The sequence below is a fragment of the Pogona vitticeps genome, chromosome 1, assembly GCF_051106095.1.
Source record: "Pogona vitticeps strain Pit_001003342236 chromosome 1, PviZW2.1, whole genome shotgun sequence".
Lineage (NCBI taxonomy): Eukaryota > Metazoa > Chordata > Lepidosauria > Squamata > Agamidae > Pogona > Pogona vitticeps.
In genome coordinates this window covers 202,310,340-202,338,030 of record NC_135783.1, presented here as the reverse complement: position 1 = coordinate 202,338,030, position 27,691 = coordinate 202,310,340, and the positions used below count along the sequence as shown (strand labels likewise).

Genomic DNA, 27,691 nt, shown 5'->3' with positions numbered 1-27,691 from the left:
CTTCTGCCTTTCTTCCCCGCAGCCCGGGAGTCCGAGCATGGCTAGGATAGGCGGGCGTGGCGCGGCTCCTGGCAGCGGGGGCAGGGTAGGGGGGTCCGGATGGCTTCTAGGCAAAGCACTGGAAGCCATCCGGACCCCACCCCACCCTGCCGCCACCGCCGCTGCTTGGAACCGCCCTGCGCCCGGTTTCCCAGCCATGCTCGGACTCCCGGGAGTCCGAGCATGGCTGGGATAGGAGAGCGCGGTGTGGCTCCAAGCGGCGGCGGCAGGGTAGGGGGGTCGGATGGCTTCCAGTGCTTCGCCTGGAAGCCATCCGTACCTTCCTACCCTGCCGCCGACGCTGCTGAGAGCCTTCCGAGCTCTCAAAGGGCTTTCTCCAATGTCGGGGGGGGAAGCCCTTTGAGAACTCGGAAGGCAAATGTCGGCGGTTGGCAGTGGCTTCGGGGTCCTTCCAAAGCCACCGCCAACCGACCGCTGACATTTTCCCCCAGCTGAGCGGCGGGGCTTCGAAGCTCCCGCCGCTCAGCTGGGGGAAAATGCCAAAGGCCCCATTTTCGGCCAGCTGATCGGCAGTTCCAAAATGGCCGCCCGCTGTGTTGCCTCGCTTTAGAGGCACCGAAAATGGCCGCCCCTATGGAGGATCTTCGCTCAAAGGTGAGTTTTAAGCCCACAGGAACGCATTAATCGTGTTTTAATGCGTTTCTATGGGCTTTTTTTGTTCCGTTTAGCGATGTTTCCGGATAGCGACGATTAATCCGAAACGGATTAACGTCGCTATGCGGGGCACCACTGTACTACATTTCACAAGAAAAAATATGCTTTATTAAACTGGCATCTAGAGATAATTCTAAACAAATCAACTTGAAGGATCGCTTTAGAACACAGAACTTGCTCTTTATGGCAGGTGTGCAACCAGTGTACCCCTACAGATGTTGCTGGCAGCTCCCTCCAGTTCCAGCCACCATAGTCAATGGTGCGGAATCATAGGAAGTGCAGTCCAACAGCTCGAAAGCTATATGCTCCCATCACTGTTTCACTACATTCCAACTCTTGTTGAAAATACACCACCTTTATCTATCTGCTCAGCGCTACTCAGGCTGAAAGGTTCAGACCACCTCTTTTGTTAGCCTTCAAGTGACTCCGTCTACGAATGACATGTTAGCAAGACTTCCCAAGAAAATTCCCATATATTTTTAAAAAATCAAAGGACTGTTTTAAAACTTTCATTTACCAGAAAAATCTGATTTCTGTACTGAAGACTCAATTTCCAGAACATCATCTTTCACTTCCAAACGTTCAGGAGTTGGTGTGTCAGTTTCTAGTAAAATGCTATTTCCAAACATATAAGGGAGTCTCTCGTATATCTTTAATTTATCTTCAAGCTCTGTAATCTGAAAGTGTTATAACATAATTTTTAAAACCAAGCAACAGTTTTAAATACTCTAAAAAACCATGTTCAAAATGTCATCTTGCCTAACCTTGTCCTGCAACATTTTCAACTGATTTGCATGTTCCTGGTTTCTCTCTTCAAGAATTCTCGTATGATCCTCCTCTTTTTTCATGAGTTCTACTTCTCTGGTACAAGGGGGAAAAGCACAAAACATTATGCAAAATAAAAGTTTTATTTGCAAAACGGAATTTATTGAAAACACTTTGTGTATTAAATTGAGCTTCTCATCAACTTTGGTTACTTGGTAAGCACTCTTTGCCTTGATCAGCTCAATAACTCAGTAGGTTTATCAACCTGGCCAGCTACATTTATAATAAAGCCTGAAATCTATCCCCTATTGTAAGCATCTCTCTCTCTCTCTCTCTTTCTCTCTCCCCCCCCCCAAGAGAGAGAGATGCTTATATATGTGTGTGTTTCGTTTCCTCATGTACTCTATGCTACAAACAGCAAGTAATAACTTTTCAGGGACTAGCCTGACACTGAAATATATTGTGCATTCTGTATCTATGCATTCTGTCCCCTGCAATCACACTGTGTTCCAGAATCTCCACAGAACAAGATCTCCAGTGAAGGCATTCTGTGGCATTGGTATCTGAGCAGGTGTAAACCATATTCTTAACTTTCAGCTGCCTGACAAGTATACTATATTTAGTTGTTTTTTAATAATAACAATAACAATAACAATAACACAGCTAGGACTGAAAATGTCAAACCTATTTTTTTGTCCCAGTCAATGTTGCAAGCATATTGAGAGCAAAAAAACATTCCAGATCACAGACATGGGATATTCATATTCATATCACAGGGGATACAAATACAAATATGGGCTCCACAGGTGCTTAGGAAAACTGGACCGTTCCCCCAAACCGGCAAGTCCAATTAATGTGTGGCCAGTATTACTCTCGTCTTGCCAATCCAGGAAGCATCCTGGCCACTGTTTTACCACTTCCCTGCACAGCCGACTACTGAACAGCTAAGCGGGGAGACTCATCATCCTGCATCCTCATCAGAGTGGTCGACTATGCAGGGAGGAGGGGAAGTGCCAGGCAAGCCACTTCCCGTGTGCCGCACAGCGAGCAGCAACTGGACCTGCCAGTTCAGAGGGGAAGGGTCCAGTTTTCCTAAGCACCTGTGGTGCCAATATTTGTATTCATATCCCCAGGGATATGAATATGAATATTCCATGTCTAACCATGATACAACTGATTATCAACAGGCTAGCACCAGTCCATTAAAACTGAAAATTCTTCCATGGCGTGACAACTGATTTTTCATTAAAGTTAAGAAATACAAGGTCTACACCATATCCTAATCACAAACCTGACCCTCAACTCTTTAGAATTCTCATTCTACCACTCATACAATTCAAGTTTTTAAAAATCCTAGTACAAAAGAATACAGTGGTACATCGACCTACGAACTTAATCCGTATTGGAATGGTGTTCGTACGTCAAAAATTTCGTACGTTGAGGCAAACTTTTCCATAGGAATGCACTGAAAACCATTTAATCCATTCAGGCTGTTTTTCGTTCATATGTTGAGGCGTGTTTGTAGGTAGAGGCATGAGTTCCCATAGGAACTAATGCAAATCGAGTTAATCCGTACTCTACAACTAGGGAGCAATTTTTTAAAATTTTTTCTTCTTTTGGCCTAAGATGAACTTAAGTCAAAAAAAGGGCAGGAAACGTTTTTTTTTGGGGGGGGGGGGGTTGTTCGTAAGCCGAGGCTCTGTTTGCAAGTCAAAGCAACATTTTGCAAACGGAGCAATTCGTAACGCAAATCGTTCGCAAGTGGAGACGTTCGTAAGTCGAGGTACCACTGTACTTATTTTTAGTTACAATGCAACACCTTTTAGATTATTACTTTTATGTGCTTATCTCATCAGCTTTTGGGGGCGGTCAAATGACAAAAGTGATCTGTCATCATGCCCTAACAGGCTATATAATAGCAAATCATAAACCACATTTTTGAAACTAAAAACAAACAAACACAAAACAACAACAACAACAACACTATGGAAACTAGTTGCTAAGGTAATGGGAAAGGTGCCGCAAAGGAAGCCTCTGGATGCTAACACTTGCCTACTATTTCTCCTTTCCAGTCTTCAGTGCCTGCTTCCATTTTTCTACACCATCCAAAATAAAGCACTGACCACTTGAAGCCATACTTGAGACCTTAAGATATTACAGTATATGTAGTATATGCAAATAATGGCAATGTAAAATAGCATGAATGTCTGTAAGAAAATGACAACGAACTCACTTTTGTTGATACTCTTTCAGTAATTTCTTAGCTTTGTTGTACTTTTTTTCCAGAGCATCATATTGTTCCTGAGTTTCTTTAAGATGTTCATTTACTGTTTTACATAAGCTCTGTGCCTCCAGCCAGTAGGTTTCCAACTTCTTTATTTTTTCCTTGTTCTCATCTAATGTTTCCTGGAGCTGGGCTTTACTCAATTCCCATTCCATCTTTTCAACTTCTGTTGCTTTCAACTTTAAAAATAATTCATTAGAACATTAAATACACTGCAATGTTTCTACACACTGATTTATAATTGTTATTTTTTGAAAAAGTCAAACCTATAATTTAAGTTACCAGCAAGAAAAAATAGGATACATGCAAAAGACTAGTGGATGGTACTCTCAACACATACATTATACTGAAAAGATTAACTAAAATTGCTATACAAATTTCTGTAAATCCATCTCAGAAAAAAACTGTACAAGACCGTTCATTTTATGACACTTCTGATTTCAATATTCACCCTGGGCTAGATCCAAACTACCTTGAAACAAAACTTCTAAAATTCTGACTGCCATGGTTGATATAGAACAGGGGTCGGGGAACTTTTTTACCTTTTATCCCCCCCAAAAATTTATATACGCCGACATTACCCCCTTGATTCAAAAGGAAGGAAATCATACACTATTTGAATTAAAAATATTACCCCCAGGATTTTCACTTTTACCCAATTTGGGGTAATTTACCAGTTTCCCGACCTATGATATAGAACAGTGGTCCCCAACCATGGGCCTCCAGATGTTCTTGGACTTCAACTCCCAGAAATCCTGGCTAGCAGAGGTGGTGGTGAAGCCTTCTGGGAGTTGTAGTCCAAGGACATCTGGAGGCCCAAGGTTGGGGACCACTGATATAGAAGATTTGTTCCCTATAACAGCAAGAGTTAATGCAATCATTTTGTCCTAAGGACATTTACATAATTACCAAGCTCATTTTTCCAAATGAAGAGACTTTATAAATTAATGGTACCTTGAGAAATGGTGTCTGCTGCTATAGAATCCGCTAGCTTTTAGCTAACAATATTCTGAAGACAGCAAGCAAGCCATGGAAGCTGCATTTATGCTTCAGGCAAATTAATTTCCTCCATTCAGTTTTAAATCCCAACCAACTAGCTGAAATCATGTTGCTTAATGTAGTAAGTTACACTAAAGTAGGCTCACTGAACCAGAGGGGATTTGGTGAGTTTCTTCATCAACTGCACTTTAGTGTAATAACAGTGTAGCAATTAGAGCAGAACCATTTAAATCCATTATACTTATGGAGGAGATGACTCATCAAATTCTTACCAATTCAGTAAGCCTACTCTAGTGCAACCTAGTACATAACAGAGTATCAGCCAGTATCTTTTTTTTTTTTGCCACAGAGATCCAACTTTCCTACTCATTGTATAAAACAGTCACATGGAATGTGACTGTTTTATACAATGGCAACACCCTTTGCTTCTTACCTACACAGAATACAGAAAAGTACACTTCATATTGCACTAGAAAACCTATTTACAAGGTAGAAAAGAACAGGATCTACAGTGGAAAAGATCTTCGGTAGCATGAGAAAAGAAATCGGAAGGCTTCACCCGCTTCTTTCCCTGTGGATAATAGGTAAGGAAGAAGAGGTGCTCCTGCCCATAAAGAATGCACTGTCTTCCACAGGACATAGGAAAGGGAAACAAACGTGGATGAGATGCAGACAAAACTGGGATGCCTATGAGAAACACTTAAGGCAATATATCTCTGTCTAACACATTTCCTTTTTTCACTTGGCTGCGTGTAACTCAACTGGCTTCTTTTCCTTTCACAACTTTACTATGCAAGTGATTTAGTAAACACATATATCTATTGATAACAAAGCATCAAAAGGAACATATAAAACTCACAGAGTACTCTTCATAGATTATCACAAGAAATAATTATTTTAAATAATGAGCTTATATTTTTCTTGAATTCAATTACAGTGGTGCCTCGCTTGACGACGTTAATCTGTTCCAGCTAAATCACTGTAGAGCGAAATCGTCGTCAAGCGAAATAAAAAAGTCCATTGAAATGCACTGAAAACCATTCAATACATTCCAATGGGCGAAATACCTGCTCGTTCAGCGAATATCCTCCATAGGGCAGCCATTTTCTGCTCCCTGTATAGCGAAAAATCCGTCCTAAAAACAGTGGGAAGCCATTTTACACAGCAGGCGGCCATTTTGAAAACCCGACAATCAGCTGTTTTGATCATCGTAAAGTGAAAAATCGGTTCCCAAAGCAGGGAACCGATCATCGTAAAGCGTTTTTTCCCATTAGAACATTGTTTTGCGATAGCAAAAACCTAATCGTCAAGCCAATTCGTCGTTTAACAAGGTAATTGTTAAGCAAGGCACCACTGTCTTTGGTTTTCACCCCCCCCCCAAGCATTTGTTGTTTAGTCGTGCCCAACTCTTTGTGACCCCATGGACCAGAGCATGCCAGGCCCTCCTGTCTTCTAAAGCCTCCCGGAGTTGGGTCAAATTCATGTTGGTAGCTTCGGTGACACTGTCCAACCATCTCGTCCTCTTGTCGTCCCCTTCTCCTCTTGCCTTCACACTTTCCCAACATCAGGGTTTTTTCCAGGGAGTCTTCTCTTCTCACGAGATGGCCAAGGTATTGGAGCCTCAGCTTCAGGATGTGTCCTTCCAGTGAGCACTCAGGGTTGATTTCCTTCAAAATGGATAGGTTTGATCTCCTTGAAATCCAGGGGACTCTCAAGAGGCTCCTCCAGCACCACAATTCAAAAGCATCAATTCTTCAGAAGTCAGCCTTCTTTATGGTCCAACTCTCACTTCCATACATCGCTACTGGAAAAACCATAACTTTGACTATGCAGACCTTTGTTGGTAAGATGATGTATCTGCTTTTGAAGATGCTAAGTTTGTCATTGCTTTCCTCCCAAGAAGCAGGCATCTTTTAATTTTGTGGCTCCTGTCACCATTTGCAGTGATTATGGAGCCCAAGAAAGTAAAATCTGTCACTGCCTCCATATCTTCCCCTTCTATTTGCTAGGAGGTGATGGGACCAGTGGCCATGATCTTAGTTTTTTTTTTTTATGTTTCCTCAGCATAGCTGTCAGTATACCAGTGTATATGAGGTATTTTACAAACACTAAATATAAATCAAAACAATATTCAATATGTTACACATAAACACTTACCTTTTCTTTAAGTTGGTTAACTTCAGCTACTGTGACAGCATGTTTCAACTGTAGCTGTATAAGAATATATATATAGATATATAAGACTTGTTGAAGGGAATACACAATTATCTTTGAACACATCGTCTGAAATCCCACTGCAGTTCTGTGTTACCAATGGGGATGATGTCATCACAAACAGCAACTGCCACCACAGATTAAAGGTGATTTCTGGTGAACATGACTCATAAACAATGCAACAGAGTTTTGTGCAACTGTCAAATAAGTCTTCAATGAGTGGTGATTTGCCACTGATGATGACATTGACCTTGTTCCACAACAAGATTTCAGTCTTATTCTTTTTATAAGTTTGTTCACCATTATATTTTTATAGCTACTTTAAGCTCTCTGGATTATAGTGGTCTCAGCGTCTGTCTGAAATATGTGTAAAATACATATACAAGTAAAACAAATAATAACTCCCACTGGCACCCACCCCCTAAAATGTGCCCAATCTGGAGTAAGCCTCCATGCACATACCTGCACGTAAAAAAGGAAGCAAAGCTTCTCTGCATGCTATTGGAGTAATATTCAATTAAAGTCTTACACTTCCTAATTCAGTATAAATATGGTTGCTCTATCTATTTGCTCAGAATAAACAGCTGTTTATTTTCTTCTTTATTTTTCCTGGCCTTTAAAATTGCCTTCCCTATTTCGCTGTACTTTTAGAATTGTTTAATACATATTAATCTTTTTGGTACAGAGATTATCCACAAGCTTGTCTGACAAGCTGCTAACTTTTACCATACATATTTATATAGTGATAACTATACTGATAGCTGAAACAAAGCTAGTTGTAGCTCCACCCATTATCAACTCTTGCCTGACTACTGCCATTATATGGCTCCTAACAGATTGCCCCTGAGGAATTAAGTTTACAAGAGGAGCTCAACACAATGGCTTTAAAACATGGAGTCCAGTATAAGATTAAAACCTCTACTTGTCATTTTAGCAAAAAGCAGAAACTGGACTATACCTCTTTAAATTTCAGTAGGAACTGTGAAGAATCCATGTCCAATGGCAAATTAATGTCTTCATTTTCAGGAAGATAAAATACCTCTACAGATTTTCCATGTAAATTAGATTCAAAAGAATCCTCCTCTTCCTCATAGTCATCATCCTGAAAAGGTATTTAACAATACATTACACAGCTAAATAAAAAGCTTTAATAGATAAAGGCTTTTTCTGACAAAGAAATGGCTCCCATAACACAAGAAATACTAAAGAAACACATTTACAGATGCTATACCATGATTTTTTTTATATGAATGGTATTTTTAAAAACAGATCTGCATATAAATTTATAAACATTTCAACTTAAAATCATTAAATACAGTTTTGAAATACATTGGATCATTTTGTACTCACTTAAATTATTAACTGCACCTACTGTGGTAAGATATCCACCCTGGGCCTAAGAAATCAAGATGTGCCTAAACAGCGTGCTAGTGCATGTAGCCTCATGATTCTCGCTTTTCTCCTCATTTCTTGCAAGTAGATAAGCAAATTGGAAAGCCACAATTAAACACAGATTTCCATTTTGGAATCTCTTTTAATTATCTATGCTCCCATGCTACTAATATGAGCATGATGGTTTATCAAGCCAGGATTCAAACACAATCACTGCTTTGTGTTTGTCGCCCAAACACAATCATTGCTTTAACTGAGGGAGATCTTACAACTTGTATTTGCATCTCGAGACCAACAGTCCATCACAGAAAGAACAGAATGGTTTTGAATTGCTTTTTAAAAACACAACCAAGTGTACCATATGTAATGACCACCAAGTGGTCAGTATGTGAACTGCTGTGACAAACACAGGCAGCAGCTTACTGGTGCTTATCTAAAAACTTTAAATGAGGAGTCTACAAATGGAGCCCTCGAACCAAGTCTGGCCATTAGAAAGTGGCACCTGCCCCCTCCTCCTCAGCTGACAACTGTCAAGTGCCTGAGCTGAAGAGAGGCCATTTTTGGTAACAGAAATTACCAGCAGCGCTTTTAGGGTGCCAATGATGAAGGAACTCGTCCTTAACTGTGATTCATACACTTCGCAAAGCAGGAAAATTAGTTGATTAGGGCAATATATAAAACATATGTTATACATTCAATATGCTCTAGGAAAGTTAAAAAGTTAACTTACTGAACCATTCTGAACATGTATACTTAATAACTGTAATGTTCCCTTCCATCAACAATGCTCAAGAATACAGGCCAATTCTTACAAAGCCAAAGAAAAAGTACCTACAGGGGAATCAGTAGGCATGTTTGCAAACTGCAACGACCATCATTTAAAGAAGTGGATCACTTTCAGACCAAAGAGGGGGAAAAACCAAACTATATATGCCTGCTTTTATGGAAAGGTCAGAATGAACAGGGAGCATAAAGGTCAGTATGTAAAGATTAACAGTCACAGCATGAATTGCTTTGACCATTCAGGCTGAACATTCTAGGATATATACACTGTGAAGCAAGTGGAAGGAGAGGAGAGAAGGCCCAAACGGGAAGGACAACGAGTAGTGGGGCAGTGAGCAAAATGAACAGGCATGGAAAAGATAAACACAAAGATACAAGAGCTACAACCATATTGTCCAATGCAATTGCAGAAGGGCAGCGGTGCAAGCAAACCCATCTCATTCGCAGTCCATCTACTACACACCAGGATACACAATGGACGGTGAGTGAAAGGGGGAAACCACTTGCACAACTGCTCTTATGTGTACACTTTTTTTCTAATAGGATTTTTTTGGCCAAGAGAGGAAATCTGCCAACCAAAGGAACAAGAGGAGAAAAGCAAACAAGGCAAAATGGCAGTCATAGTAAGCAGTGCAGAAGCAAAATGAAGAAACAGAGTGTCAGGACATGCTCAAAGCAAAAAAGATACAGCCCTGCATAAGAAAGACTGGGGATCAAGTACTTTTTTTGCTGAGTCCCTTCCCACCAATCACAGGTAAAATAAGGTGTCAAAAAGACATGTTTGGGGGCAGAAGGAACTAGAGTCCCTCCCCACAGTCTCTACCCCAGTACAGCTGAAGAACCTGGATTGCTCCCTTCTTCAGTCTCCAAATCCCAGGATTCTACAGGACTCACACCTAAACTGTGCTCACCTGGACAAATGCTTGGCAGGAAGACCTCTTAGAAAAGGAAGTTACCCCACTCTTTTTCTAATAGGCACCTAGGCCAGGTCCAGCCTATCCTGAGCCATGAAGCCTTCTAGCTGAGCCTCTCTCCTGGTGAGTACAATTACGTGTGGGTCTGGCAACTGGAACTCTCAGAATTCTGGGATTCGGAGGGGAGGAGCATGAATAGTACATGCCTATCCCAGACCACTTCGTTTGGTCATTAATACTTATGTCATCCACATTTTAATGTGAAATCCCCACGGCCCTTCTCAGTGCTACTTCATCCCATGATCACCCAAGACGGGAACTAGAAATGAGTACAGTGTTGATACAGGTGACAGACCCAGGAAATATCCTGGCTGTCCTTTTTTTGCTTCTTACAGTTCCTTCTCTAGCTCCTTACAGGTCACAGTACCCTGGAGTAGGCTGGTTAGCCAATACCCCAAACAGAAACATTGCTATTCCAGATAATAATCCACAGCAACATTATCTTGCAGACTCTATTTTTATTTATAACAGATACATATTATAGATAAGCCACCTCGAGTCCTTTTTAGGAGAAAGGAGGAATAAAGATATGTGAAATTAATTGATAAATTAACTGATACCTGTTCTGTATCATCTTGGGAATACTGCTGCTCATATAAACATCTCTCCTGTTCCAGGGTCTCACTGATGAGACGAGCAACTTCACTCTGAGTTCCTGGTTTTTCTCTTCCAATCAAAAACCTAAAGAGAGCCACCAAGCACCAGTATAAAATATTTTTCTACATAAATACCTCCAACAGGAAATAATTCAATATTCATTCTTCAGTTTAGTTAATAAACCTGTCAATTATTTGATTTACAAAGATACACATACCTGACTATGCCTTTTGTATTTTTTAGTACAGTTGCTGCAAAAAACTGTGTTACTCCTACAAGACTTATACCATCGACTTCAACAATCTGATCATTAACTTGAATCCTACAAGGCAAGGAACAAAAAATATTAAGCTTTACATAGCATACTGGACTTAACTCAAGAAGAATAAATAACATTGACTCAAGGGCACTTGAAACTTTGGCATATACAACCCTCCCCTGCAAGAAAGAAACAAAAAATCAGACCAAAAATATTTTTATTTTTAAAAATGGTACAGTATCTGTTATGATTCGTGGCCCCTGAGTGTTTCAACAAACTAGGAGCTCATGCTACGTGCCCCTCAGCTGCCACCAGTTGACTTCATCAACAATACCTACAGTGGTGCCTCACAAGACAATTTTAATTTGTTCCGTGGAAATCGCTGTCTTGTGAAAACATCATCTTGCGAAACCCAGCTCCCCATTGGAATCTATTTAATGTGTTCCAATTGGGAAAAAAAATCACTGTCTTGCAAAAATTGTCCATAGAAGACATTGTCTTGCAAAACAAAGTTCCCCATACCATATTGGGGGAAAACAATCCCCTCACCTGCACTGCTTTTGGAAATTCAATGGGTCTCAGATGGCCTTCCCCCTCTTTCTCTCTCCAACAACAAAGAAAGAGAATCAAAGGAATCAAAGCAACACCCTGGCTCCTGATAATGGTGACTCCTTTTGCCCTGATCTTTTACCACTCGGAAGAAAAAGAATGTAATACAAGACATCACCAGGACTTGCTGCCTTTGTAACAGGTCCTGATGAGGAGAAAGAGAGATGAAAAGGAATCTAGAAAAACCAGGGAAATCACAAATGCAATCTCTCATTAACACAAATTATGAAGTTGAGTTCCTCACATTTAGGGAAATCACAGGGATCAGCAACAGACCCAAAGTGCAATGGATGAGCCTCCCCCTGACAAAACCACTTTTATGACATGGTAGTTCCCCTGCAAAGTATGAGTTGGAATGGCCCTTGCACCTCATATCCCCTTTTGTCCCCTGACCCCTCAAGGCATGGTGACCTCCTGGCTGCACTTCCCACTCAGTACAGGGCTGCACAGCCCCAGTCCTGCCAGAGGCCAAGAGAGCTCCTCAGTGTTTTGGGGTGCCCTGCGGGATCCCCATCAGGGGCTAGGTGTTCCTCCCACAATCCTCTAGTGCACAGGTATTAGCATATGCTCATACCTTATGCTAATTGTGGGAGGAACACCTAGCATTAGCTAGGTGTTCTTCCCACAATCCTCTAGTGCACAGGCATTAGCATAATTATTTGTACTTTTTTTGTACTTATTTGTACAATGTACTTTTGGAGTTGAATGGGGTGAAAAGTTGTAAAATGGTATTACTGGTCACCTAGTCCCAAGGGTGACGGTGGCACAGGTGGGGGGAAAGTTTTATATGTATAACTTTTTCCCCCACCCATGCCACCTTCACCTTTATAAAAAGCAGTCCCAAAACTCGAAGCAGGATTCAAGGCATGTGTCACTGTAGTCAAATCAGACGTTTCCAATAATGGGCACAACTGGAGACTAGTTTTAACTGTCCAAATGTACTTCTGGCTGTCACCAAAGTCTGAACATCTAGGTTCAGAGATAAATCCAGGAGCACACAAAATTGCAAACCTGATGAAAAGGAGAAACTTGATTTAAGTATCACCAGTGAACTGACAGATGATCTCACCCAGATGTTTGCTATACATATTACATAGCATGGCAGGAAAAATAACACCAAGGAACTTCACAAGGCAAAAGCCAAGACACAGAATAGAAGTCCTCTAGCACCACTTTCAAAGTTTTTCTTTTCAGGAAGAACCACAGCCAGTGTCTTCAAGATCTACCCAAGAAAGGTGGCTCAGACAAATTCCATGGTCAATGGCATCACACACAACTAAATAGTCCATGAAAACCAACAGGAATACACTCCAACTAGTTCCTAGCATAGATCATTCACTAAGGTAATCAAAACTGTCTCAATCCCATAACCGAGCCTAAAGCCAGATTGAAATGGATCTAATGGATCTGTCTCATCCAGGAATACCTGAAGGTGATACTACATATTTCACTACCTGGACCAAAAATGCAATACTGGTGACTGGCTGATATTTATCCAATATAGTGGGCTTCAGAGAGGGAATTTTCAATAATATACAACTGCCTTTTTAGGTGGGGTAGAATCTAGACAGCATTCACCACTCACCTATCTGACTATTTCCTCCCACGCCCTAGCTGCTTTTATGAGCCAGGAAGAGCAAGGATCTAGCACACACAATGTGACTCTCATTCCTCTAAGGATCCTGCCCACTTCTGCTATATCAATAAAGATGGGACAGTAAACAAAAACTGGATAATAGAATCATAGAACGACGGCGTTGTAAGGGACTTATAAGGCCATCGAATCCAACACCCTACTCAATGCAAAAATTCTAAATTGAAGTATACTGTATTTGACAAATGGTTGTCCAGTTTTCTCTTGAATGCCTTCACCACCTCCTGAGGTATTTGGTTCCATTGTTGTAACTACTCTAACCAACTTTTCCTCTAAGGTGCATGCACAGAGCTCCATCAGCACTGTGTAGTGGCAGCCAGTGATGATGCCTGTTTAATTCCAGTTTACCAGATGAAAATCTGCCCTGTGCACACACATGGAAAATTGGCTCTAACAGTTACAGCCAATTCAACTGCTAATTCAACCAAAATTCTGCTTCCTGTAATTTGAGCTTATTATTATTTGTCCTGAATTTTTGAGATGATTGAGAACAGAACCTACCTCTCCTCCATATGACAATACAGTGATGCCTCGCATAACGTTTAACGACGAATCCGCACAGCGACAGTGTTTTTGCGATCGCTTTTGCGATCGCATAATGATGTTTCCTATGGGGGGAAATCGCTTTGCGATGATCGGTAAGCTGTTTTGCTTACCTATTTTCGCATAGCGATTTTTCCCCAGCTGATCAGCGGTTCCAAAATGGCCACCGGGTAAAACAGGGATGGATTCCTCGCTTACCAGGCAGCCAAAATGGCCACCGTATGGAGGATTTTCGCTTAAAAAGTTTCAAGCCCATAGGAACACATTGAAGGGGTTTCAATGCATTCCTATGGGCTTTTTAATTTCGCATAGCGACGAAGCCGCATAGCAATCTGCACGGATTATCGTCGCTATGCGGGGCACCACTGTATTTCAAGTATTTGAAGAGTACTATCATATCTCCCACCAGTCTTCCTTTCTCAGCCCAGTTCTTTCAGTCTTTCCTCAGAGGGCTTGATTTCCAGTCCCCGATAATCCTTGTTGCTCTTCTCTGAGTCTGCTCCAACTTGTCTGCATCCTTCTAAAGTGTGGCATGCAGAACTGGACACAGTAATCAAGATAAGTCCTAAGCAGAGCCAAGTAAGAAGGAAACTAGCACTTCACAGGATTTGGAGACTATACTTCTGCTAATGAAGCCTAAAACAGCATTTACCTTTTTTGTAGCAACATTGCATTGTTGCCTCATATTCAGTTTGTGATCTATAACAATTCTAAGATCTTTCTCCCTCATAGTATTACTGTGCTAAGAATCCTCCATTTAGTAACTGTGCATTTGGTTTCCTTTTCCTAGGTGTAGAAGTTAGCAATTATCCCTGTTAAAAGATAGCTGTAAAAGACTTATTGATCAAGCTGTTTTGAAGTAAATGACATTTTATATTTAAGAAAATGTAAGATATATCACACATTCTTTATAATAATGAGATTTAAAATAAAGAAGACACGAAGGGCTATGCTGCCAGAGGGTCTACTTGTCCACTATTTTAGTTTAAATAAACCACAGTTCCCTAAGTTCAGATGACACAGGGCACTATAGTTAGTTCAAAGCTGACACCTTCTTATTATGGGCCCCAAGGAGAAGGAAGTAGAAAACGTATGTGAGCCTGAGAATGTTTTACTCTTGTAGCAAAAATTCAGGGGCCTGGATCCAAAGATCGCAGCATGCTTTGCATAAGCAAAAGACGGGTTACTTACCTGTAACCATGGTTCTTCAAGTGGTCATTCTGTGAATTCACACATAAAGGGTTAATCAGCGCCAGCGATGATCCTCTCGGAACGTTCTAGAGCTTAATAAAAAGAAACAAAGTTGTAGGACACTCATATTGCGCATGCTCCTCCCACCCCCTCCTCAGTTCCATTTATCCGCCACCAGAACAGCCACTTAGGGTGAAAAATGTAAGGATTTAAAACAATCAGTGACGGATAGTGGGGAGGCAGGGTGGGCATGTGTGAATTCACAGAATGACCACTTGAAGAACCATGGTTACAGGTAAGTAACCCGTCTTTCTTCATCGTGGTCTTCTGTGAATACACACATAAAGGGTGGTTAGCTAGCTGACTCACCGGATGGAGGGAAGTCACTGGAGAACAGAAGATAACACCGCCCTCCCGAAGGACGCCTCTTTCCGAGCCCTCAGATCCAGTCTGTAATGGGTAATGAATGTCGAGGCGTTAGACCATGTGGCAGTCCGGCAGATATCAGGAACGTCGACGCCACGTAACAGAGCTGTGGATGAGGCTACTGCCCTTGTAGAGTGAGCTCTAAGTCCTTCGGGAGGATCCTTGTGTAACAGTTCATAAGTCAGCAAAACAGTGGATACAAGCCACCTCGATAAGGAAGACGGTGACGCTGGTAACCCTTTTTTAGCGCCAAAATAACACAGAAAAAGTTTATTGGACAAGCGGAATTGCTTTGTTCTTGAAACGTAAAAGGCAAGGGCCCTCCTGACGTCTAGCATATGAAGCATGCGCTCCGTGTCATTAGTAGGATTTGAAAATAAAGTGGGCAAAATAAGAGGCTGATTCAGATGGAAATCAGAAACTACTTTGGGTAGAAAGGATAAATCAGTATGGAGCACCACCTTCTCTTTGAAAAACTGCAGAAAAGGTTGGTCAGCTCTGAGGGCTGCTAATTCACTGACCCTACGGGCCGAGGTGATGGCTACCAAAAAGAGGGACTTGAGGGACAAGAACTTTAAGTCACACGTAGCCATAGGTTCAAAGGGGGGCTTCATAAGGGCGTGTAACACTAACTGTAAAGACCACTGCGGCATAGGTGACTTGATTGGAGGTCGAAGATTTGTCAAACCCTTCAAAAAGTTTTTAACAGTCGGGTGTGAGAAAAGTCTAGAGGCCAACGAACCTGGCGGTTGAAAGGAAACAATTGCCGCCACATAAACCTTTAACGTAGAAACAGAGAGGCCAAAATCGAAAAGATAACGCAGAAACTGCAACAGTGTAGATAAAGTGACCGGGTACGAGATCAGTCCTTTAGAATCTGTGAATTTCAAAAAACTTTGCCACTTATATCTATACAGCCTTGTGGTAGACGGCTTCTTAGACATAGCTAAAACCTCTTTGATCTGCGGGAGATCCTCCACGCAGTCAGTTGTAGAGTGTCCAGATCTGGGTGAAATATGTTGCCGGCATCCTGCGTCAAAAGTTGCGGAAGAAGAGGCAGCCTGACAACATCGCTGGACATTCTCATTAACAGGTGGAACCACGGCTGCCGAGGCCAAAAGGGCGCTATTAGAATCGCCTCCACCGTCTCGGATCGAATTTTCAGCAAGGTCCTCTGTATCAAGGGAAACGGCGGGAACAGATACAGTAGACCTATTGTCCAACTTATCATAAAAGCATCCCCTGAGGACCCGATGCCTGTCCCCGCTCTGGAAGCATAACGGGGGCATTTCCTGTTGTGGTAGGTGGCAAAGACGTCCATGATCGGGGTGCCCCAGTGGTGACACAGGGACTGAAAAATCTTGTCGTCGAGCTGCCATTCGTGCGTTTGTGCGGTGCGACGACTCAGCTCGTCCGCTACTGTATTGTCCTCTGTCGCGATATGCACCGCTACCGGAAAAACATGATGCCTGTAGCACCATTCCCATAGCATCACGGTCAACAGGAGGAGAGACTTCGAACGTGTGCCGCCTTGTTTGTTCACATAGTACATGGCCGTGGTGTTGTCTGTGACTATCTGGACACCACGGCCCTGTGCCAGAGGTAAAAACGCCTTGAGAGCCTTGACAATGGCAAGAATTTCTAAGTGATTGATGTGAAGCACCTTCTCGTCCACCGTCCAAAGAGCATGGATCTTGTGTTGACCACAGTGCGCCCCCCAGCCCACGGGACTCGCATCTGTGGTAACTTGTGACGTCAGCTGAAGTTGACGAAATGGTCTGCCTATTTTCAGATTCGGGGAGTGAGTCCACCACTGGAGCTGCGACACCAGCTCCGGAGTGACAGGCAGTCTCTTGTGCTGATGATCTAACTCTGTGTTGAATAGAGAGAGAAACCAAACTTGCAGGGATCTGAGCTTCAGCCGAGCGTGGGCCAGGCCTGGTGTTGTTGATGCCATGAGCCCTAGGAGGTGTTGGGCATGCCTCGCTGTTACGCTCGCACCTGGCCGAAACTTTTCTACCGCTTTGCGTATTTTTCTTATTCTTTCCGCTGGTAGGAAGATGCGCCCCTTGTTTGCATCTATCTTGGCTCCAATGTAGTGGACTGACCGAGATGGAGTCAGATGAGATTTTTTTAGGTTGACCGAGAGGCCCAGATGACTTAGAACATGAAGGACGTATTTTTTGTCTTGTAGGGCACGACGGCGGGATGTGGAGACCACTAACCAATCGTCTATGTATGGAAACACCTGGACGCCGTTCAGACGAAGGTAAGCCGCCACTGGAGCCATACATTTCGTGAAAGTCCTGGGGGCTGTGGCTAAACCAAACGGAAGGGCGAGAAATTGGTAAATGACCCCTTGGAAGATGAACCTGAGATATCTGCAGTGGGAAGGGTGGACTGTAATATGAAAATAGGCGTCCTTCAAGTTGATGACCAAGAACCAATTGCCCTTTTTTAACAGGTGGATTATCGTCTCCAGAGTGACCATCCGGAATTTCCGCGTTGACAGGTAAGTATTTAGCTTTCTTAAGTCCAAAATTGGTCGAATGCCTTTGTCTTTTTTGGGTACGGCAAAATACCTTGAATAAAAGCCGTTTTTTATGTCCCGTAGCGGTACCTTTTGTATGGCCTGCTTCTGTAGAAGAGAACGAACTTCTTCCTCTAGGGCAGGATCGGATGATGTAGAGCGAACCTGCCCTAGAGGAGGATATTCGATAAACTCCAGACGATATCCGCATTGTACGATGCTTAGTACCCAAGAGTCTCTTGTAATAACGGACCAGTTTTTGAGGTACGGTGAGAGCCTTGTCAGATGATGCATAGGGACCAAGCTGATCGGGTCAAAGGTACTGTTTTGGTTTTTTGGTAAGCTGTTTGAATCCCTGGCGACGTTGAGAATGCTGGGGACGGTAAGTATTGGAAGAAGAAGCAGCGTTGGACGATCTAGGCTGAGACTGCGTCTTGAACTGCTTGAATTGGGAGCTCTGAACATACTGGTTGTAAGGCTTTTTCCACTGGTATCTGTTATATTTCGGTTGGGGCTGAATATAATAAGACTTAGCAGTCTTCTTCGCCTTATGGAGCTCCTCAAGATGAGAATCGGTTTTTTCGCTGAAAAGACCGGAGGCATCAAACGGCAAGTTTTCTATCTTTGCTTTGACATCATCAAGAATATTGGCCGCTCTTAACCAAGCGTGGCGTCGAAGAGTGACAGCAGACATTAAGATCCTAGCAGCCGCTTCAACAGAATGGCGGGTAGCTATACGAAGGTGTTTTGAGACCGTTTGCGCTTCCTCATATGTATTCAGAAAGCCTTGTCTGACATCCTCAGGTATCATACGAAGCCCCGGCAAGACCTTCAGCCATAACTGTTTTTGGTATGCCCCAAAGGCAGTCTGATAGTTGGCCACTCTAAGGATAAAAGCGATGAGAGAATAAATTTTTCTACCTAGTATCTCCATCTTCTTCCCCTCCTTGTTCGTGGGAGTGACATGCGATTTTCCGGATGGTCTGGTACAGCTTGTCTCCACGATCAAGGAGTTTGGTATTGGATGCTTAAGCAAGAATTTAGCATCGTCCCCAGAGACACGATAAAGGTTTTCTGTACGCCTAGACAAGGAAGGTGTCGTAGAAGGCTGATTCCAGAAGTCCTTAATAATGTTAGTCAAAACAGAAAGGTATGCAAGGTTGGGGGGTGGTGATCTCTCGCTAGTAATATCACCAAAAATAAGATCCTCCTCTGGAGGAGCTGGAGTATCCATCTGCAACTTGAGAACTTTAGCAAGCCTTGCCAACATCTGAGAGTACGAGGAGAAGTCCTCTGATGGTGAAGCAGCATGAGGATCTCCCGTGTCAGATTCAACAACATCGCCCATGGGTAAATCCTCCTTACCCTCCGAAGGAGGTGGGTCTTCTGCCGACTCAGAAAAACTGTCTGAAAAGGGAGCATTCTCGTCCGATGAGGGGGGGTGCCCTCTCTTGTGAGGTCTAGTCTCCGGGCTCGACGCAGCCGTAACAGGCTGCTGAGCAAGCTTGGAAGAGGTAAGTGATGACGTCGGTGCCGAAAATCCCTTAGGTTGGTCACCAAGCTGGACAGGTCTAGGCTCGTCGACGTCGAAACGGTGACGGCACCGCCGCCTCTTTGGTGGGGGCGAAGGCGAGGAGGAGGAAGAGGCATAGATATGCTTTGCCTTCCATCGGCGTCGACGCCTGTCTTGCGAGGTCGAAGACGAGGAGGAGGTGTACCTCCTGTGGCGGCGGCGGCGGCGGTGCTTCCTCGACACAGGGGAAGACGAGGAAGAATCCTCTGACGACGATCGATATCGGCGCCGAGAGCGACGATGCGGCGACCAATGTCGGTGCTTGGAAAGGTGCTTGGTTTTGTGAGACTTTTTCCTCGGCGGCGACGCCGGCCTCGATTGTACAGAGGAAGAGGAATGAGCTGAGGACGCCCGCCCGATGGATTCAGGGCTATTGGGCAAAGACACCAAGCTCGCGGTTGCAGTGACGAGCTGATTCGGTGTAGGGGATGCAATCCCCGAGACAAGAGGCAGCTCAGATTGTCTTGGAGGTAGAGAAGCCGGTACCTCCGACAAAACGTCCCCCGTGAAGGTTCCTCTAAGGAAGAGGGAGGGAGGGAGGCAGAGGCTGATGGTAGTTCCTCTATAGCTCCCAGGTCCTTAGCCGATCTCTTTTTTGCTTGTTTTGCAGGTTTGGCCGCTGCGGATTTAGAAGCGGACGATCCCTTAGAGGAAGTCGGCTTCTTGGGAGGTTTGTCCGCTGATTTTTTAGGAGCCTTGGCAGGAGGTGGTTGAGCCAGGCTAGTAGAAGCAGATGACATAGCAGTAAGAGCAGGAAGCTCCATGGGGGACGGCTCAGAAGAGGCCAACGCAGCGCTCCAGAGGTGGAATTTCAGGCGCTGCTGGCGCGCGCGTAGGGCCGGCTTAGTAAAAGCCCTACAATGCCTGCAATCTTGGGGCGAATGGGTCTCCCCGAGACAAAAAAGGCACTTATCGTGGTGGTCCTGAAACGGGAGCTTTCGATCACAACTTATGCACCTGCTGAACGGACCGGAGGGGGACATAAGCCGCAGGGGAGCCAAAACGGCCGCAAACGGGAACCGTTGGTTTAGGCGGGAAAAATCCGATATCACCGAAACACAGGGGAAAACAGTGCCAAAGTCCAGAAACACGCCAAGTCAGGGCAGGAGAGAGTAGCGTAGTCGAAATAGCCTTGCAGAAGTCCAAAAAAGCCGAAAGAATCCAAAATGTGTAAAGAATATTAGGAGCTCTAGCCGAAAGAACCAGTTCGCACGGCGGAGAAATGGAACTGAGGAGGGGGTGGGAGGAGCATGCGCAATATGAGTGTCCTACAACTTTGTTTCTTTTTATTAAGCTCTAGAACGTTCCGAGAGGATCATCGCTGGCGCTGATTAACCCTTTATGTGTGTATTCACAGAAGACCACGATGAAGAAGGTACATTTTCAAAACTTAGGAAAAGAGGCATCTGTTCTCTTTGGATTCACCCAGCAGCACAACAACATTGATTCCATATTAACTGGGTTTGCAGGCATGCCTGCACCATCCTTTGAAACGAGACAGTCACTAACAGGTTTCAGGAGGTCCCAGATAGCTCTACAGATGCCAGGATAGTCCTGTTGTTCTCCTCCCTGCATCTGAAATAGTCACAAAGTGTGCAACATGGCTGCTTACTCCACCAACACTACATTGAGTCTCAGCTATCATGTCCCAGCACATCTGAGCCAAACCAATAAGACGGCCATATATGAAAGAGCTGTACAATTGAATGTATGTATTTTTAACACTCAGCTTGTCAGTGAACTCTCTCTTTCTTGCAGAACAAAAATGTATAGAACATACAGAACAGAATAAGCATTACTAATGTAAACTTACCGACCATCTTTCTGAGCAGCTCCACCTTCAGTTATTGTTTTCACAAAGATTCCCAGCTTTTCCAGTCCCTGATCTGCACCAACACCCATTCCAATTATACTGATACCCAAGCCACTGTCACCTACAAGGTGGACAAAAACAAAATGCCATGCATTTTAAAAGCTAGTTTTACAACTAACAGCTCTTTGTTATAATGTAAATCAGACCTGAGCAAAGTGAGGCCCGCAGGCCACATACAGCCCGTGAGCCGCTCCTGTCCGGCCCGCCCGTCGCCACTGAGTGAGCCAGAGCTCTGGCTCTGGTCACCCAGCATGGCAGTAAGCAAAACTTGCGAGATCCGACGCTGGGATCTCGTGAGTTTTGACTGTTACTCTTTGACTGCTACTCAAGAGGCCGGAAGCGATCCTTGCGCAGGCAATGTGATGACGCATCACGTCGCCAGCATGGGACAGAAGACAGTCGGAGAGGAAGGCTGCGGGGGAATGGAGGACAAGTGAGTTAGCTCGGTGTCAGGTTTTTTTCCCCCCTTTCATTTTATTTTTAAGTAAAGTTGGTTCGGCCTCCGAACACAGTTCAGATTTTTCATGTGGCCCCCTAAAGAAATTAATTGCCCATCCCTGATGTAAATCCTACACCTTAAACTGAAACAGCATTTCAATAATGAGTTTCAAACTATGTTTCAATCTATGATAACTGAAAATAGAAATAGATTTATAAATTCTTTATGGACATAATGTACTATGACCGAACTGATTTTCTGTTAGGATTCTGCACTTTTTTGTATTGTAATGTCTTCTGTTTTTTAAAATTATTTCTAACTATTTGGATAGAAGTTTGAAATCTATTCAAGTCCTGAAGCTATCATACAGTTAGGAAGCAATTCTCTTCTAACCTGACAACATACTACAATTCCTTATACTACAATCCTACATATGCCTAGTCACCAATGTGTAACCTGCTTCAGTGGGGCTTATTTCCAGGTATGAGAGTATAGGAGTAGATCTAAAGCTACACAGATTTTTAAGTCATGACAAAGTATCTGACAATTTCCATCTCTAATTTTAACCATTTTGAACCATATTAACATAGCACATATTTTACACATGCACCTTTTTCAATTTCCACAGGAAAAACCTCCATTTTTTCCACCCTCTTCTCAAGTTCATATTCTGCAGATGCTGCCACAGGGTCAACCTCTTCATTGCGTCTATCATAGTCTTCATTTGAATAAGTACTGAATACCTGTGAAAACAAAACAAATTAGAACAATTGTTTATTTATGCAAATTGACTAGATCCAACTCTCCTAACAACCATATATTGCTTCCATTTAAGTACTAATATAGAACACTTCTTTTTCATGTCTGTGAGACGGGAGGCAGGCATGACAGCTTCCCTGCCTGAGCGCTGTCTATTTTCCCAAAGAAAACCATGGACCTTAAATCAGAGAAGCCTAAAATGGAGGGAAGAATGACGACCTCTTCTGGAGAAAGAGAGGAACCAAAGGGGGAGACAGAAAAGGCAGGAAAGACAGTTGAGGAGGTGACTACCCTGTTAGAAAAGGCAGGAATACAAGTAGGGACATATTAGGAGGTTGGGTTGAAGGTGGTGGAGGTGAAAGAGGTGGATACGAAAGTCAAGTTGAAGACCCCTTCTACAGCATGGAAATAGATTTGGCTTGAGAAGCCATGGACTCATAAAGAAAGATTAGGTAGGATAGAATCAAACGTGAGGGGGGGAGAGAAACGGGAAAAGAAGTGATGACAGAAGTACAAGGAAACTTCAAGATGCCAGAGCCCGGGTCACGGGAATACCAGGAATTACCGTAACCAGGACAAACCCATTTACAGAGATGAGACTGCCCCATTTGTCAATTTCACCAGATTCACCACTGACTGACTTTTACCCAAAGTTGGGATTCAAATCACTGGGTTTTACTGTTAAAAACCTGTTTATAGACCAAAAACTCAATCCCTTCCTCACACCGCTGTGTGAGGAAGAGAAAGCTTCCACTCTTGTTGATGTTCAGTTTCTTAGTCCTACCAGAAAAAAATGTTGAAGGTTTGTATCTAGCTAATGTGTCCTCATTACTTGACCCAAAGACGGAGCCAAAGTGGAGTTAGCCAGAGACAAATAAAGAACCCTCACAATGTCTCTTTGCAACCTTGCTAATCCTAACTGTTTGTACTCTGTACTGAAAATCTCCACTGTCCAACAAATAGGCACAAAATCCCATGGGAAAGGAATAAAAATTGAATATCAATTTATAAAACTAGTTATATGTTGTCAAATTTAGTTCTATAACACAGATGTTCAAATCAGTATACAATCTAAATTATTTATTTTCTTTTACATGAAAAAAAGAGAAATGAAAGGACATCAGGATTGGGTATAAAGAGATTTGTGGACATTGGGAGAAGGGATAACAGTGAATAGCAGCAACCAAAAGAGCTGTGAAGGACATTGAAGTCTTATTTCCTGATTGCCAACTAACTGACCTTCCCACTTCTCCAGCAAATTTTATTGCTTTATTGAATATTAATATTTATTTACTATTATTTATTATTTATTTAATTTATATCCCGCCTATCTAGTCGCGGTGGACTACTCTAGGCGGCCAACAACAGAGATAAAATACAATAAGAATAAAACAGCAAATTACAAAACAATTAAAGGTAAAGAGACAATAAGAGAAAAGAAAATCAAAAGTAATCTGGTGAGAAGGCCTGCCGAAACATCCAGGTCTTTAATAAATTCTTAAAGGTGCCCAGCGAGGGAGCTCCGCGAATACCAGGAGGTAAATTATTCCACAGGCGAGGAGCCACCGCCGAGAAGGCCCTATTTCTTGTTTTCTCTTTTCAGGCCTCCCTCGGCGTTAAGCTCCTCAGCCTCACCTCCTGGCTCGCTCGTGTGACCCGGGTAGAACTTGGTGGGAGTAGGCGTTCCGCCAGGTATCGAGGCCCTAAACCGTTTAGGGCTTTATACGTAAGCGTTAACACTTTGAAGTCGATGCGGAACCTGATGGGCAGCCAATGCAATGCGGCCAGAGTGGGCGAAGTATGTTGGAATTTTTTCACTCCACTGAGTAATCTGGCCGCCGCATTCTGCACCACCTGTAATTTCCGCAGCAACCTCAAAGGAAGCCCCACGTAGAGCGCATTACAGTGGTCTAATCTTGAGATTACGAGCGCGTGTACTAAGATGGTGAGCGCCCCCACTTCCAGGTAGGGCCGCAGCTGGGCTATCTGCCTGAGGTGAAAAAAGGCGGTGCGGACCACCGACGCCACCTGTGACTCCATGGAGAGCACCGGGTCCAGATGGATCCCCAAGCTGCGTACCCCATCCTTTGCAGGGAGAGTCACCCCCCCCCCAAAAGAGAGGGAGTTTCCCAAATCCCTGACTGTACTTCCGTCTTGTCCGGGTTCAGCCTAAGCCTGTTCTCCTGCATCCATTCCAGTATAGTCCCCAGGCAGCGCTGGAGGCACAGGACGGCTTCTCCTGCAGTTGGCAAAAAGGAGATGTAGAGCTGCGTGTCGTCCGCATACTGGTGACACGAAGCACCACACCCCCTGATGACCCCACCCAGCGGCCTCATATAGATGTTAAATAGCACTGGGGAGATAATCGACCCCTGTGGAACCCCACAATTGAGGCTCCACGGGGCCGAGACTCTCTCCCCAAGCTGAACTCTCTGGGGGCGGTCCTCCAAGAAGGAACGGAGCCAGGACAATGCCAGGCCACCTATTCCCAACTCGGAGAGCCTCCCCAGGAGGATACCGTGGTCAATGGTATCAAAGGCCGCTGAGATGTCGAGGAGGACCAACAGGGACATTTTGCCCCTATCGGCCTCCCTCAATAGGTCATCACACAGGGCGACCAAAGCCGTTTCTGTGCCGTGGCGCAGCCTGAAGCCCGACTGGAATGGATCCAGGGCATCTGTTTCATCCAGGAGCGCCTGAAGCTGGTCGGCCACCACCCTCTCGACTACCTTGCTAAGGAAAGAAACATTGGCGACGGGCCTGTAGTTGCCAATTTCGTCCGCCGCCAAACTAGGTTTCTTCCTGATGGGCCTAATGAGTGTGTCCTTCAGGGCAGATGGAAATCTGCCCTCAAGGAGAGACCCATTTATTATAGCCGTGGCCCACTCCGTTGTTAGCGGCCTGGCTGCTTTGATTAGCCAGGCCGGACAAGGGTCCAAAGAGGAGGTGGTGGCACGACAGCGGTCAAGCACCCTGGAGACAGTGTCAGGCGTAACAGGCTGAAAGGTGTCCAAGATCACCGGGCAAGACGGAGCGCTGGACATCTCAGCTCGACTCACTGTGCTCAAAAAAGGAGAGAGGTCCCGGCGGATGGCCTCCACTTTTGATTTAAAAAATGCTGCAAACTGGTCCGGCGAGAAACTAGGGGGAGGCCCATCACCCGGACCAACTCCGGAGAGGTCGCGTACTATACGGAATAACTCCGCCTGCTGGTTGGACGCCTCGCTTATCCGGTTAGCGAGGTATGATCTACTAGCAGCCTTTACCTTAGCAAGATAAAGGTTAGTAGCGACCCTGACAGCTATCCTGTTAAAATCCGTCGGGCCTTTCTCCATTTGTGCTCTAGCTGTCTCCTGACCCGCTTCCTCGCCCGGAGGTCCCGATTAAACCAGGGTGCCGGGCGGTCTCTGCGGCGGAGAGGGCGTTTAGGTGCGATCATGTCAACAGCCCTAGTCGCGGCAGCAAACCAGCCATCCACCAGAGCCTCGACAGGAGCGCCAGCCAGGTCAGCCGTAACACCTCTCATGGCATCCTGGAATCCAACCGGATCCAGTAGCCTTCGAGGGCGGACCATAACAATAGATCCCTGCTCCCTGCGGGGGGGAGAGCCATTTTAATGGTACACTTTATTAGGTGGTGATCCGACCATGACAAGGGTACCGACTCAAGGTCAGTCACCATCGGACCACTCTCACTCCCATTGGTAGAAAAAACCAGGTCAAGTGTATGACCCCCCACGTGAGTGGGGCCGTTGACATGTTGGGACATGTTCAAGAAGGCCATTAAAGAACATTTAAGCCAAAACAGACTTGAAATTACATGCTAAACACAATGTACAGTGGTGCCTCTCAAGACGATTGCCTCGCGGGACGGTTAATCCACAAGACAATGGGTTTTTGCGATCTCTGTGGGGCTTCACAAGATGATGTTTTCTATGGACAATTTTTGCAAGACAATGTTTTGGTCTATGATTTGGAAGACACTTTTTTTTAGACCGATGCTTTGCAAGACGGTTTTTCCCCCATTGGAATGCATTAATTACCATATTTTTCATTCTGTAACACCCACTTTTTTATCCCAAAAAAGTGGGGGGAAAGTGTATGTATCTTATGGAGTGAATACTGTAAAAAATGGTTCAAAACCTCTTCAGCCACCCCCACCCAGAAGACTCCCACAGTTCCACCGCTTTACTAGAAGGCCTCCAAACCAGCACCAGAGGCTGCTCACTGTGGCAGCTGCATTGGACCTTGCTGCTCTGCCATCTGAGCTGCTGCCTTTCCAGGATCTGCCTCCTGGAAAGCCAGCAGGGCCAATGGGCCTATGGCTGCAAATTTAAATGGCAGAGGATGGTGAAAATAGCCAAGGACCAAAGGCTAAAGAGAATCTAAAAAGACCAGGGAAAGCACAAATGCAATCCCCCACTATCACAAATGATGAAGTTGAGTTCCCCACATTTGGGGAAATCACAGGCATCAGCACACCTGAAGTGCAATGGATGAGCCTCACCCTGGGAAAATCAATGTCATTACCATGATATTTCCCCTGTAAGGCATGAGTTGGAATGGCCCTTGCACCTCTGGCCCCCTTCTGTGCCCTGCCCCCCCAAGGCATGGTGATCCCCTGGCTGTACCTCCCGCTCAGAACAGGGCTGCACAGCCCCAATCCCACCAGAGGCCAAGAGAGCTCCTTAGTGTTTTCCGTTAGTTGAATTAATAAATACTACAAACCCGTTTGAAAAACCTGAGTCTCGTGATTTACTGAAAGAAAGAAAAGCCCATATAAACGAACCATCACACTCTTACATATACTCACTTTAACCACTGACTCCAAAATATCAAGGAAGAAATTATTTAACAAGGGCTACAACATATATAAGCTGACCTGTGATCCTCCAGAAAATGCTTTACGAGTTCCTTGGGGGTCATGACCCCCAGGTTGGGAAACACCAATCTAGCACACAATCTATTAAATTTGTTACTTGTGCTTTTAACCATCTTATTAAAATATATTAAAGAATGTTAATTGTATTGCAACCATATAAGAAAGGGCTATCTGCATAACCTTCCCCTTCTCCTCCTCTCTCATTAACCAACAAAGGACACAGAGGCTAACT

The 27,691-nt window shown here is 44.2% G+C and overlaps 1 protein-coding gene, 1 long non-coding RNA gene and 2 other non-coding genes across 8 annotated transcripts in view; 1 reads left to right on the top strand and 3 right to left on the bottom strand.

Annotated features, from left to right (window-relative positions):
* The window catches only part of LOC110086016 (neurabin-1), an 85,042-nt gene that overhangs the window by 32,560 nt on the left and 24,791 nt on the right, over positions 1-27,691 (bottom strand). For all 5 annotated transcript variants that reach the window (XR_013545628.1, XR_012081122.2, XM_020806682.3 and 2 more), the window contains exons 2-10: positions 22,430-22,562; positions 21,321-21,441; positions 10,940-11,044; positions 10,686-10,806; positions 7,935-8,078; positions 6,920-6,973; positions 3,713-3,942; positions 1,479-1,575; positions 1,232-1,391 (exon numbers count right to left, since the gene is read on the bottom strand). Coding sequence is in view for 3 of the 5 variants with exons in the window: in XM_020806682.3 (XP_020662341.3) it covers positions 1,232-1,391; positions 1,479-1,575; positions 3,713-3,942; positions 6,920-6,973; positions 7,935-8,078; positions 10,686-10,806; positions 10,940-11,044; positions 21,321-21,441; positions 22,430-22,562 (1,165 nt within the window). In the remaining 2 variants the exon portion in view is untranslated. The remainder of the gene's footprint in view (positions 1-1,231; positions 1,392-1,478; positions 1,576-3,712; positions 3,943-6,919; positions 6,974-7,934; positions 8,079-10,685; positions 10,807-10,939; positions 11,045-21,320; positions 21,442-22,429; positions 22,563-27,691) is intronic.
* Positions 11,776-11,941, bottom strand: LOC140703509 (U1 spliceosomal RNA). Its single transcript, XR_012082863.1, has one exon. It is a non-coding gene; the product is annotated as a U1 spliceosomal RNA (small nuclear RNA).
* On the top strand, positions 14,967-20,885 carry LOC144589490 (uncharacterized). Its single transcript, XR_013545638.1, has 4 exons — positions 14,967-17,673; positions 17,869-17,916; positions 20,118-20,177; positions 20,802-20,885. It is a non-coding gene; the product is annotated as an uncharacterized LOC144589490 (long non-coding RNA).
* LOC140703344 (U1 spliceosomal RNA) lies at positions 26,972-27,135 on the bottom strand. The gene has a single exon (XR_012082779.2). It is a non-coding gene; the product is annotated as a U1 spliceosomal RNA (small nuclear RNA).